The 14,021-nt window shown below is 37.7% G+C and overlaps 1 protein-coding gene across 1 annotated transcript in view; it reads right to left on the minus strand.

Moving 5' to 3' along the window:
* LOC136858766 (transmembrane protein 47) overlaps window positions 1-14,021 on the minus strand; it is a 161,506-nt gene that overhangs the window by 12,042 nt on the left and 135,443 nt on the right. Inside the window, exons 3-4 of the mRNA XM_068225741.1 lie at window positions 13,502-13,688; window positions 10,456-10,605 (exon numbers count right to left, since the gene is read on the minus strand). Coding sequence (XP_068081842.1) covers window positions 10,456-10,605; window positions 13,502-13,688 — 337 coding nt within the window. The remainder of the gene's footprint in view (window positions 1-10,455; window positions 10,606-13,501; window positions 13,689-14,021) is intronic.

Genomic DNA, 14,021 nt, shown 5'->3' on the forward strand with positions numbered 1-14,021 from the left:
CTGGAAGGGCAAACCGATGATGATGATGATGATGATGATGATGATGATTTGTATTTTTTATTGTAATTACTAACAACCTCACATGAATATAGTTTAGAGCATAAATAAATATGCACTCAAAGAAAAAATATATTCTGATCACAATGTCTGATAAAAATGATTAGAAAAATTCAATTGCTGATGATCATTATGTAGTAATAATAAAATTATACTAGAAAATAGAACAAACAAACATCTGAATATGAATCATCAAAGCTAGGAAGGAGATTACAAACACACAAAATGATAAATACAATTAGAAGCTCCTGCAAGTGAATCCTTAACACTACCATAATCAAGGACATATTTGGAGGAAAAGGAGAGAGGGGTGCTCAATAGGTTCCAAACCCAGAATTCACAATTTTGACCATTTTTGACCTTATATCGACTAAGTTCATTGAAATAAGTACACCAGGTTGTTAATGGGTCCACCTTGCCAACAATCCGGTGTATTTATTTCCATGAACACATTCCAAACCCCTCGAAATTCCCTTAGCTTTTTTTATTTATATTGAAAGTTTGATCTATTTATGAATACTTCACACTGCAAGCTAAAGGCATTAGCTGATCAACATCCACTTGAATTGGTGCTCTATATAATAACATAAAAATGAAAAATAAACAACATTTAATTTATAGAGCAATTTAGAAATGTAGTTTAAGCTTCTTTTGATAGCCTCCAGTGAGCTGGACTGCAACTGGATAGTGTATCCTTTCTTTTATTTTTAGGGCAGGAACCCAGGTCAGTAAGGAAGAGCTGTAGAGGATAGTAAAATACTGTTTAGTTTAGTATTAGTCTTGACATGCAGTCACCAGTTGAAATCGTGAACTGGAACGGTTTTATGCCCTGAGTGTATCTTGACTAACCAACTCTTCAAACACATACTGCATTTAAACCACTAGATCAAAAACACAACTGTATAGATTGATGTCCACTACAACAACAAAAATGTATTAAATAAGCCATAAACAGCAGACTGAAGGATCGTGTTGCGACCATTCAGTTGAATTGCTCTTATACTGTTTTATTCTTTATGGACGTAAATATACTGGTATAGGGTTGCCAGATGTATGGTTTTGCCCAGAAAATTGTGGCTTTTTCTCATTTTGTTCCATGCACGGTGCATCCTTTAAACCATACGGTGAATGTTCCATTTTTTTAAAATGCTGTGGTTTAGACAATAGTATAATATAAATAAATAAAAAAGCAGAGTACAAAATCTTGAATTCAAACAGAGAAAAGAAAAAAGAAAATTGTAGTTTACGATACAAAATCTGCTGTATTCTGACCAAAACGATCAGTCATCACAGTTGAGAACAGCATCTCTGACAGTGTGCTAGTGGTACTAGTGCGCATATAAAGAATGGGGAAATTAGTTTTTGATAATAAAGTGACTCGCATATTAAATATATTGAATGATTTGTTTACTAGAGAGGGTCTATGAAAATAGTTTTAAATATGCCAGTAAAGATTGTGTTAATTGTCTACATAAATGGTTGGACTTCAGTGATCCTAATGTTTTAACATGCGAATTGTATAACTCTAGAAAACTTGCCTCAGTTCAGCAAGTTAGTGGAGACACTAGGTTTAGAGGAAAAGCTGAGATGAAATGTGTTCAGAAGCTGTTGAAATTGTCAATTTGTTATCTAGGGAAGGTGGTGCTGGTAAAATAATAGCAAAGAGATGGATATTTATTATAGGGCTAATTTGCCCAGAAAAACTGAAGAACATCTTGATGGTACTTAAGTTTGTTGAAAGTATATACTGAAAGAGTATTTTCAATAATGAAAATAAAATAGAGAGATGACAGAAACAGAAGCTCTCTACATTTAAGAACTGTTTGTATACTTCAACTATGATTAGAATTGTAAGGAATTTCACAAGAAAGTTTTGTTGAATAAGAAATTGTTGCAAATTGTCTCTTCAAATCACAAGTACTTGTGAAATGTACATTTTCAGTCTACAGACTATTGTATTATTAGTTTGTCATACAATTGTACCAGGGATACAACTTTCCCGGCTATTCAAACTGCGCACCTTCTCCACTATGACCATCTATGACAGTGACCAAGAACATTTAAGACTTTCTAAAACTTTCTTCTCTGATGGTTAGATGGCTCTAGCATCTATTTTCTAGCTATCTCTAGCCCAAATTAATTTAAGAAGAAATTGAATTTGTTGTGGTTGGTAAACTTTTTTCTGGTTATTGTTTTCTTTTATGTGCCAAAGTTTTTAACACTTCACCTGGCTCCTCCTCTAATGTAATCTGCCTATCACATGCCTATAACTAAGTTATCTATCCAATCAAAACCCAGGGGAGTGTATGGAAATTTAGCCCATCAGCACTCTGGATTCTAATTTAGTCTAGAACCTTCCCCTGCGGAGCTATTTAAGGAGAGCGCTTTAGGACCGTCTGGTCTGATTTGCTTGCATGATTGACAGTGCGACTTGATGGAGGCTAGAGGTAGCCAGGAGGTGGCCAGCTTGAAGAAGATCCTGCGCTGACAGGTAATGGCAGAATTTACTTGAATATTTGATTGTGCCAGCGTGTGTTTTGAGGGGAAGATTTCAGCAGTTTTCCTTAAAATCTAATATGTAACCTTTTCATTTTTTTGCTGAAATGTAGGACCTTCTGCACAGTCTTTGGACTCAATTTATATTCCCTATTGGGAAAATATTTAATGTAAGGGAGCATGAGTGGTGAGCTTCAGAACTTCCCCCCCCCCTCTATTTTTGAGCTGAGTGACTACAGTTTTTCAACCGGTAAATTTCGGAAATTTGTCTCTGCCGTTGAACATTTCCCTCCAGTCACCCTTTTCAGCATAGGATTAGCCTCTGTGTCATTGGGCCTTAAGGCCACTTAGGTTCTTGTCTTTTTCAGAACACTATTCTAAGGAATGCTACTGTTTTGCCTCTGTGCCTTTTGTTTATGCACAGTTTTGTTGTAACCTTTTCTTTTCCTTCTTCAGGTCTAGTAGAATGGGTATTCTGCCCCTGTATATGCTTTATTATTTTATGGGCAACTGTGTCTACGTTTAGATTCCCTTCGGGAACAGTACTTTACCTGGTTGTGAAATTATGTAATTGATAAGCCCACCATAGAGCAACCTGTGTATGAATACTACGAAGTGGGGTCACCCTAGGGGTTACCAATGTAATGGAAATTGTAAATAGCAACTGATTGCTTGATTGAGGCTAACCTCTGTGTATTTTGGAGCTCAGACTCTATAATATTGTACCTGTTAGGGGCAAATATGCTCTTTCATATGTAGGTTAATAACTGGGAGTTATTCCCAATTAAACTTGTACCTGATTAAGGACTTCTAAGTTCAATACACCGTTGGAGCTCTCAAGCTCATTGTTTAAGGTGAATATCCCCAAGTAATATTTCAACCGTTTCTAGTTATATCATTAAATTACTCCCTCAGAATTTTAAGAAAGGAAAGAAATAAAATTTCCAGTTTTGTTAAAGTAAATTTTTGCTCTAAGTGATCCCCTGTGCAACCATTCATCCCAAGCGCTTCCTTACCTCTGCATTCCACGATAAATCCCCATATAAAAAGTAATAAATATTTCATGCTGGCATTTTATTACTGGTATTTATTAGTTAATGCATCCCTGGTCTCTTCATTAAATTCATTAAATGGTTATGATGTTTTATTTTGTGCTAAATGACAAAGAAACTGGTATTCTTTATTTGGCATCTGGAAATCTAGCAACCCTACACTGGTGTAATAATGAAAGTCTGTAAAAGTGACTGATAATAGTTTCTACCAGAAGCACCCTACCATGTTTGCTCATTTCTTCCTTCTTTATTTATTTTTACATTTAATATTGCATTTGTTGTCATTTGTTACTTTGTTAACAGTTGGTAAACTCATTTTGAATATTCAATTTGAATAGAGAACTTATTTCTTGAAATGGAATGCCATTCTGGTTCAATTCAACCCACGTATGCAATGTGCAATTAAGAAATAGTCTTAGCAGATGAAATTTTTTTAAATAATAATAATAATAATAATAATAATAATAATAATAATAATAATAATAATAATAATAATAATAATAATAATCATAATTTGTTTGTTTTTCGAAGTGAGCCTCTATTATGGACTGCGTGTTAACAACCAATCTCATTTTCAGTGCTTGTGTCTTGTTCGTCTGCCAGCTTTGACATCCTGTCAGTATTTCTTGAACACGCTGATCAGCACTTTCATCCGCTCCTCTGGTAAAGGGCCTCTCCGTCTTCTGGGTTTTGTCTCCACCATAAAACCCTGATTATTATTATTATTATTATTATTATTATTATTATTATTATTATTATTGTGACGGAGTTATCCGTGGTAGTTAGAGGTGAAAGAAGGTTAATTTAAAATTTAACAAGGTTATATTTTCTTTTCAAGATCAAGAAATAACAAAAATAACAGGTACTTAGTAGCCTAGCAACAAATCGAGAATGTACAATTACAGTAGTTACAGGATTTGGGCTCTGAGAGCCAGACACACAATTCTTGAGCTATAAGGCCAACTTTACCCGTACACAAGATTCAACCAAGGGGCAGAAGACCCCAATCATGCTCAAGAGCACTTGCTCCCAATTACATAGTAAAAGCCTCCTCGAGGCACACAGAAACAATTTTTTTTTGAAGAGCAACCCGCTCTCAAAGTTCCAGCCTATCAAAGGCCACACCAAATTCCACCTTCAAGCTGTCCTCTAAGGACATAAACACAGGGGTAAAAATACCCAACCTACTAAGGCCAATTTAGTAAATAAACAGGAAAATTACAAGGCCCCAAAATACAGACTTGAGTGGAGGCGTAACTGGCACTCCGAATATACTTTATTAAAACTTAATTTGGCCTTAGGCCGCTTATGCAAGGGCTAATCCCATACTAAAGAGGTGACACGATACGAAAACTATTACATTACGAAACGAAGAAAAATGGTTGAGAAAACGTAGTCACCTCAAAAACAATATGAAAGGGAGCTCGAGAGGGTTAGGCACTCTCTATCCCAATTTGTAGTTACAGAGGCAGAATTTAAATCAAGAGTCTTTTACATTTTAGAGGAAAGTTACATGGTAGAAGGTTTCGAACCCGCCCCGAGGGTTAAACTGCTGACCTGGCAAGAAAATAAGTTATAAGACGGCCATTACCTGGTGGTTGAACTGCTGCCCGAAGAAAGAGGCGCTTCCCGCCCCCTGCCCTGCTACATAATTTATACAACGATAGGTGTTACTGAAGTGGCGCAGAGACCCGAAAATCAGCAGTTTATATACCCTCGCGGAACAATCGAGACCTTTCAGGAATGATAACACCCGCCCACAATCATTTTATTGGCTAACAACGAAAACCCTGATTTCAGACGCGAAGAGAAAATCAAGATCTGTGAGAATGAAGAAGTACTGGGCTGAGAGAAAATTGAAAAATCAATTGTATAATTGACGCAAGTGGTCCAATGAAGGCCATAAAATATAAAATAAAATAAAGAAATTATTATTATTATTATTATTATTATTATTATTATTATTATTATTATTATTATTATTATTATTATTATTATTATTATATATAATTCGCTGGGACCATCAAGGACCACGTTAAGTCTTGTTGCATTTGACACTGAACTTGGCCTTCTTTAGAGCCCAAATTTCCCTCATTCTTTGTGAGTGGGCCTGCTTACGCTCCTCTGTCCAAGGGGCACCGTGTCTTCTCTTCGGTTGCTAGTCTCGGTTTAGCCCGTTCGTCAATATTTTCTTGCGGAAGAGATCTCTGTTAAGGGCGTTTTCAGTTGAGATATGTAGCATTCGCAGGTCTAAACCAGGGAATTGTGGTTTTGGGGTTTGAATCAAAAAAGTGAAAGATTTCTTTAGTTATCTTTCTTCCGTCCATTCTTTTCCTATGACCATAAAATCGTGCCCGTCTTTTTCTGATTGTGTCGGTAAGTTTCTCTATTTTGCTGTAGACTTCCTTGTTGGATCTTTTGATGGATTCCATTTCTGTACTTTGATCCCAAGATTCCTCTCACAATTTTGCGTTCTCTTTTCTCCAGTTCTTCCAGGAGTCCTTTGTTGGCATTTAGAGACAGGATTTCGGCTGCATATAGAACTACTGGCTTCAGAACTGTTTCATAGTGACGTATCTTGGTGTTTTGAATTCCTCTCACAATTTTGCGTTCTCTTTTCTCCAGTTCTTCCAGGACTCCTTTGTTGGCATTTAGAGACAGGATTTCGGCTGCATATAGAACTACTGGCTTCAGAACTGTTTCATAGTGACGTATCTTGGTATTTTGAGAAAGGCATTTTTTGTTGTAGATTGTGCGGGATGTTTGGTAGGCTATTTCCAGTTTGCGTACTCGCTCCTGAAGTGCTTCTTTGTCCAGTCCATTTTTCATGATGATCTCACCCAGGTATTTGAATTTGTCTACTCGGGTGATGTCCTCGTATTTTGTATGGAGTTTTGGTGGAGCCTCTTTGATGTTAGTCATTACTTCTGTTTTCTCAAACGATATCTGCAAACCAGTTTGTTCAGCAATTTCCTTTAAAATTTCAACTTGAGCTCTAGCGGTTTCTATGTCGTTTGAGAGAACAGCAATATCATCGGCAAATGCTAAGCAGTCTGTTGTGATTCCCTTGGATTTGGTTCCTATTCTCAATGGACTGTAGTTGGTTTCCTGTAATCTCACCCGCCAGGTTCTGATGATCTTTTCAAGAACACAGTTGAAGAGTATAGGGGATAGCCCAAAACTTTGTCGGACTCCTGTTTTGATGTCAAAGGAATGCGAGAGACATCCGTGGAACTTCACCTTGGATTTTGTATTGGTCAGGGTGGCTCTAATTAATGCCAGCAGTTTCAAATCAACTCCAAATTCATTTAAGATGTTTAGCAGGGCTTCCCGGTCAATGGAGTCGTACACTTTCTTAAAGTCCACAAAGACAGACACATAATGCTTGGACCTTAGTGTACAATATCTGATGATCGTTCTGAGATTTTGGATCTGTTCAGCTGTTGAGCGACCTTTTCTGAACCCTCCTTGGTATTCACCTATTTGATGTTCGACCTGTGCTTCCAAACGCTCCAGGTTGGCAAGTGATAGACTTTTGTAAGTCACGGGTAGCAAAGATATTCCTCTGTAGTTGTTGATGTTCTTCATGCTGCCTTTTTTGTGTAATGGATGGATCAAAGCTATTTTCCAATCTTCGGGTAGGGTCTCCTTGTTCCATATTTCTTCTATTTGCTTTTGCAAGATATCAAGTGATTCCTCTGGGGCATATTTCCATAGTTCTGCTACTACTGAGTCTTCCCCCGGCGCTTTGTTATTTTTGAGACGGGCAATGTGGCGCTTGATTTCATCTCTGTCGGGTGGTCTGGAATCTGGGTACCTGAGTAAGGGTTCCTTGTCAATGGCGCTTTGCGGTTTGGAGCAATTAAGTAAATTCTTGAAGTAATCTGCCAGAATGTTGCAATTTTCTTCATTTGACGTCGTCAGTGTGCCGTCCTTTCGCTCAAAGCATAGAGATGGTGGTTTATAGCCAGTGAGTTTGCGTTTGAAGGCTCTGTAGTACTCTCTGCTTTCATTCTTCCTAAAGTTTTGTTCTATCTTTTCAATGAGAGATTTTTCGTATTTACGTTTCTCAGTTCTAAACACCCTAGCTGCTTGGGCACGTTGGGTTTTGTAGGTTTCCCAATCATTTTCCGATTTTGTAGAGTAGTACTGTTTCCAAGCATTGAGTCTTTCTTGGAGGACTGATTTGCAGGTACCATTCCACCAGGCATGCTTTTTGCTTCTCTTGATTTCTGCAATGTCTTTGGCGGCCTCAACGAGGAGACTTTTGGCGTTGTTAAAGTCACAGTCATTTGGTCTAGCCTTCTCCTGGAACTCCTCGACCCTTTGCCGAAGTTTAACATTGTCGAAGCGTGTGATCTGTTTGGTTGTCTTCCTTGTGTTTGCGGGAATTGGTTTGAATTTGATAAGAGACATATAATGATCTGAGGCCACATTGATGCCTTTCTTTACCTTGATATTCATAATCTCAGGGCTGTTTCTCCTGGAGATTACAACATGATCAATTTGGAACTCTCCGAGAGCTTGGACGGGAGAACGCCAAGTCATTTGCTTTCTGGGTAGATGGCGAAAGTGGGTCGACATGACCTGCAGAATGTGATTTTCGCAAATGGACACCAGTCTTTTGCCATTTGGATTGGTTCTTTTGTGAGCAGGGTAATTTCCTATAACTTTCTTGTACTTCTGGTTACAACCTAGTTGGGCACTGAAGTCACCCAAAAGAAGCTTGACATGGTGTTTGGGGATTTTGTTTAATTTTTCATCCAGTAGGTCCCAGAAATTATCAACTTCGTCTGGATCAGACTTGTTCTTATCGTTTGTAGGAGCATGTGCGTTAACTAGGGCACAGGTTTTGTTCGCGCATTTTATTGTGAGTATAGACAATCTGTCATTCACAGGTTCGAAATTTGCAACCGATTTAAGGATCTTGGTTCTAACAGCAAACGCGGTTCCAAGCATCACAGCTCCATTGAGGATTCCTCTTTGCGCTTTGCTCTTGAAAAATCGGTAGCCTTCGGATTCAAAAATCTCTTCATCTGGGTACCTTGTTTCCTGTAGGGCCATTATGGATATCTGATTTTTGTGAAGAGCTTTAGTGAGGGTTTCCAGCTTGCCAGTTTGTGTAATTATTACTATTATTATTATTATTATTATTATTATTAACAACTCAGCTACTGAATTTCACACCTACTGACTAAGTGCTATGTAGGTGGTGGCCTGCTTAACAATTTTGTATGCTTCTTATGCTGCAATGAAAGCTGAATTCTTCTTTCTTTCACAAATAGGAAAAGTCCTCTCAGTTTTAATTACTGCGTTGATGGGGTGAAAGTTCCTTTTGGGGATCATTGTAAGTACCTAGGTGTTAATATAAGAAAAGACCTTCATTGGGGTAATCACATAAATATGACTGTACAGGGTACAGATCTCTGCACATATTATGAGGGTATTTAGGGGTTGTAGTAAGGATGTAAAGGAGAGGGCATATAAGTCTCTGGTAAGACCCCAACTAGAGTATGTTTCCAGTGTATGGGATCCTCACCAGGATTACTTGATTCAAGAACAGGAAAAAATCCAAAGAAAAGCAGCTCGATTTGTTCTGGGTGATTTCCGACGAAAGAGTAGCGTTACAAAAATGTTGCAAAGTTTGGGCTGGGAAGATTTGGGAGAAAGGAGACGAGCTGCTCGATTAAGTGGTATGTTCCGAGATGTCAGTGGGGAGATGGCATGGGAGAACATCAGTAGACGAATAAGTTTGAGTGGTGTCTTTAAAAGTAGGAAAGATCACAATATGAAGATAAAGCTGGAATTCAAGAGGACAAATTAGGGCAAATATTCGTTTATAGGAAGGGGAGTTAGGGATTGGAATAACTTACCAAGGGAGATGTTAAATAATTTTCCAATTTCTTTGCAATCATTTAGAAAAGGCTAGGAAAACAACAGATAAGGAATCTGCCACCTGGGCGACTGCCCTAAATGCAGATCAGTACTGATTGATTGATTGATTGATTGATTGATTGATTGATTGATTGATTGATTAATTGATTGATTGATTGGATGGTTCCTATGGACGAGTTTATTTGATTTTGTCCAGTGACAAGGAGTGCTTCACCAGAGATCTGGATCTGATATAGTGTAACACCAGATATATTTAACACGCCAACAACAACAGAGTGTGGCCCCAGCAATGCCAGCAATGACAAGAAATTCAAATGCCCTTCAAAAATCAGCTACCTCTGCCCAGGATTGAACCTGCAAACTTGGATCATGAGTCGGACGTAAGGCAGCTACTTATACACTAATATAATATAATAGTACTAAATGACTGTGTCTGTTGCTATTTCTTGATGGATACAGTATTTCTGCACCTGTCTCTTGCCACCAGGCCAAAGTAAAATATGGTTTCCACTGGATCCTCTATCTCATTTATGGCTGTGACTGTATGGAAGCTGCTGAGTCTAAACTGTGAACTGAGTTACAATGACGCTTAGAAATAATGTTTGCTCTTGTAACAGCAAACTATGAGTGACAGCACATATGCAGCCATTAGCATGGAAACTGTCTGTTGTTATGAGGAGGGACTGTCCCAGCATTCTGCTCAGCTAAAGACGAAGACCAGAACAGATTCTCTGTATTTCTAGATTTCTTCCTGAATTATAACAGATGTTATGTAGGATCAGAAGTGAAGAGAACATGACCTAACAAAGTTTATTTAGAGTACAACATGGCTGTGAAAATTAAATATTCATTGAACTGGCCCAGAATAGGTGACTTGAATGCTGTGCCAGATATTCCTATGCTCCTAAAGTAATGGGATGTGTAGGAGGATTAACTAAATTAGAAGGACACTTACATGATAGCACCATAACATACACAGCCACCTTGTAGTACGTGTACTTGGTCCGGTGGTCCTTGCTGCGGAGACCCAAACCAGTGAGAACGGTCGCCACCATATCTGTGAGTAATGTGATGATGCACAGGGCCGCAGTTGCTTGGATGTATGCTAGAATATGAAAATATTTGTAACACAATCAACTTTTCAGGCTTTTAGATAATAGCAATTAAAACTCTACATGATGGATTAATTGATTTATTATAAATGTTTTCTTGAGCATGCAGTCAATATTTGGGGTACCATAATTTTTCTTGAATTTGCAGTATTTGAACACTAAAATCTGACAGGTGAACATTTCCTGAATTATAACACATGCTATGTAGGATCATGAGTGAAGAGCATATGACCTAACAAACTGAAAGTTTATTTTGTGTACAACATGGTTGTGAAAATTAAATCACTGAAGTGGTCCACAATGGGAGACTTAAGCACTGTGCTGGCAGAAGTGCCAGACCTATAGCTTAGAGCCTTTCCAAGAGAAAAAAAATACAACTGAGGCAACTTACCATAGCTCAATGGTAAGAACATCCAACATGAAATCAGAAGGTTGTGGGTTCAGATCCCACCTTTGAGTATCATGAGTAAAACATAATATATCGGGAAATATATTACTTTCATTAGAAGACTCATCATCATTGATTGTCTGATCTTTCAATCGAAACATTTCTGACCGAGGTCAGGCTTTACAATTCTAGATGTGATCTGGAAAGGTGATTAATGAAGTATGAATTGGTGATAAATGAAACGCTACAAGTTCATCCTAGTTGTTCAGGACAATGAGTTACAATGACGCATGATATGTGTCACATATCAAGATTACCAGACACCAGGATATTGAAACAACTATTTGATTATTTTTTGAAAAATAAAATCAATAATAATTGGTTCAAAGAAGTTCAGGATAATTTGGAAGAATTGGGTATAACTCGGCAACAAATCAAAGACAGAAAAGAGAAGAGGATTTTGAAGAACAAAAGCATAAGTCTCAAACTAAAAACAGTTGAACAGAAACAATATACTATATCGGACACACAAAGGGCTTCCAGGTCAGAGAAGATGAGAAAGTTTTGGGAGAAGAAAAAGAAGAAATTATCTCAAATGTATTGATTTATGTGCTCCAATGTGGGCGTAAAATATGTAAATAATAATATTACTTTCAAAATGGCAAGATGATATTTTAATTTCTTCAAATATAACTTTGTGTTGGAGTATGTTATTAAGTATTAAGTAGTTACATATAATAGCTTTCATCTACAAAATAAAACAAAACAAACAAAACACAACTAATAATAATATAACACTGCAATAACAATGATTGTGTGGCTCCATTGGCTGATTGGTTAGCAAACTGGCCTTTGGTTCAAAGAGCTCCAAATTTGATTCCTGGCAAGGCCAGGGATTTTAACTGTGTGTGGTTTATTTCTCTGGCTTGAGGATTGGGGGTTTGTGTTTGTCTTAATACACATATCTTCATACAAAACACCACACTACCAACCACACAGAAACATGCATAGGGTTGGCTCCAGGAAAGGCACAGAGCAATAAACGAGTCAAACCTAAATCAACTGCAGACTTCAAAAAGTTGTAAAAAACACCAAGAAGAAGAATAATGATGGCTGACTTAGTAAATACATAAGAAATACCCAGTTTATGAAACTATACCTTGGATTGTAAAAACAAAAATATATTCAATAGAGTCTCAGACTGACTTTCACACACATTACTCACATCCAATACAACACTGACAGAACTTGGTTTAGATGATGATGATGCTGGTTGTTTAAAGGACCTAACATCTAGGTCATCGGCCTCTAATGGTACGAAATGAGAAGAAATGCAATGACAATTTAAAAGTCCAAAATTCATCCACTGAAAGGATAAATATGAATTTAAAATAATCAGTGGAGTCAACTCGCAATAATGAAAGTTAAAAATAATTCCAAAATTGATCCACTGACTAAAATTCAAAAAGATGATTATGAACAATGATTATGAACTTTAAACAATCAGCAGATCTGACCCCAATGTTTCACATTCCCAGAAACTGTATTAAAACAATAGTATTACTGATCAAGGGACTGCTTCAAAAGCACAATCCTGAATCGATGATTTTTGTTGTCTAAAGGGGTCAAAAATCTAGGTCAAGAGCCCCTCATAATGGTACTTATTGCTAGTAAAGTTGAACCATGGTATTTCTCAAGTTGGGGTACTAATCAAAAGTAGCATAAACTCACGGTATTCCAAACATTATGGTACTACTCCCATGTATAGTACGTTACACAGGTAACGCAGACCTATGGTGTTTCTCTCATAATGGCGCCATTCATACACAACGCAAACCCATGGTGTTCCTCACATAGGTGCACTAATCACAGGAATTCATACTATCCTGTGATGTTTCTCACTTTGTGAGTACTAATCATAGGTAACTCAGACCAACGGTGTCGCTCATATAGTGGTACTAATCACAAGCAACACCCAGACCCATGATGTTCCTCACATAATGGTACAAATCAAGGCAATGTAAGCCTGTGATGTTCCACATATAGTGGTACTAATCACAAACCTACTATGTACCTAACATAGTGGTACTACTCGCAAGTAAAAGCGACCCATGGTTTTCCCCGCGTGATGGTATTAATCACAAGTAGTTTCATGGTTCTAATTCATCACAAGTAGTTTCATGGTTCTAATTCAATCATCACTTGGTCGCCCCTTTTAGTCGCCTCTAACGACAAGCAGGGGATACCGTGGGTGTATTCTTCACTGCATCACCCACCCACAGCGGGTAGAACTAGGTTTAAAAACAACAATAAAATGTACAATGATCACACAGTTATAATAATACAATATGTCTTAAGGTCAAGTCGCTCAACTTTCAAGCACTCATTAATGGAATATCATGGACTGACCATAGGGGATGGTTGCCCAGTTGTACTTCCTTTTAAAACCATCACCAGCACCATCATGAACTGACCAATAAGCATAAAGGTAAAGCACTTACGAACATCACGCGCCCTGTAGCAGTCTGGAGGGCTCTGGGTATTGAAAGGCAGTGGTATTGGAGCATTCTCTGCGATGCAGTGCATGAAGAGGCCTTGTCTCCATCCCACAGACATGAGCCAGTCTGTGGAAGCCAGGGCCATAATCATGAGCAGAATCACGATGATGCCACAGATGAAGGCGATCACCTAGAACACGGTAAACATTATTATTATTATTGGACACATGAAATTAAGAAATTGAGGACTGTTTTCATTAACATATAATCAAATAAGAGTTTATTGTGAAAAGAATCATATAATGGAGCTCGATCCTCCAGCAATATCCCAGGCAGGAAATATGCCATCTGGGCAAGAGACCTAAATGCACATCAGTGGTGACAGATAGATAGATAGATTGATTGATTGATTGATTGATTGATTGATTGATTGATTCATTCCATTCATTCATTCATTCATTCATCCATCCATCCATTCATAATACTGGTAACAGTTATAATGGAAGTATGTAACAGAACAGAA

The sequence above is a fragment of the Anabrus simplex genome, chromosome 1 (assembly GCF_040414725.1).
Source record: "Anabrus simplex isolate iqAnaSimp1 chromosome 1, ASM4041472v1, whole genome shotgun sequence".
Taxonomy (NCBI): Eukaryota; Metazoa; Arthropoda; class Insecta; order Orthoptera; family Tettigoniidae; genus Anabrus; species Anabrus simplex.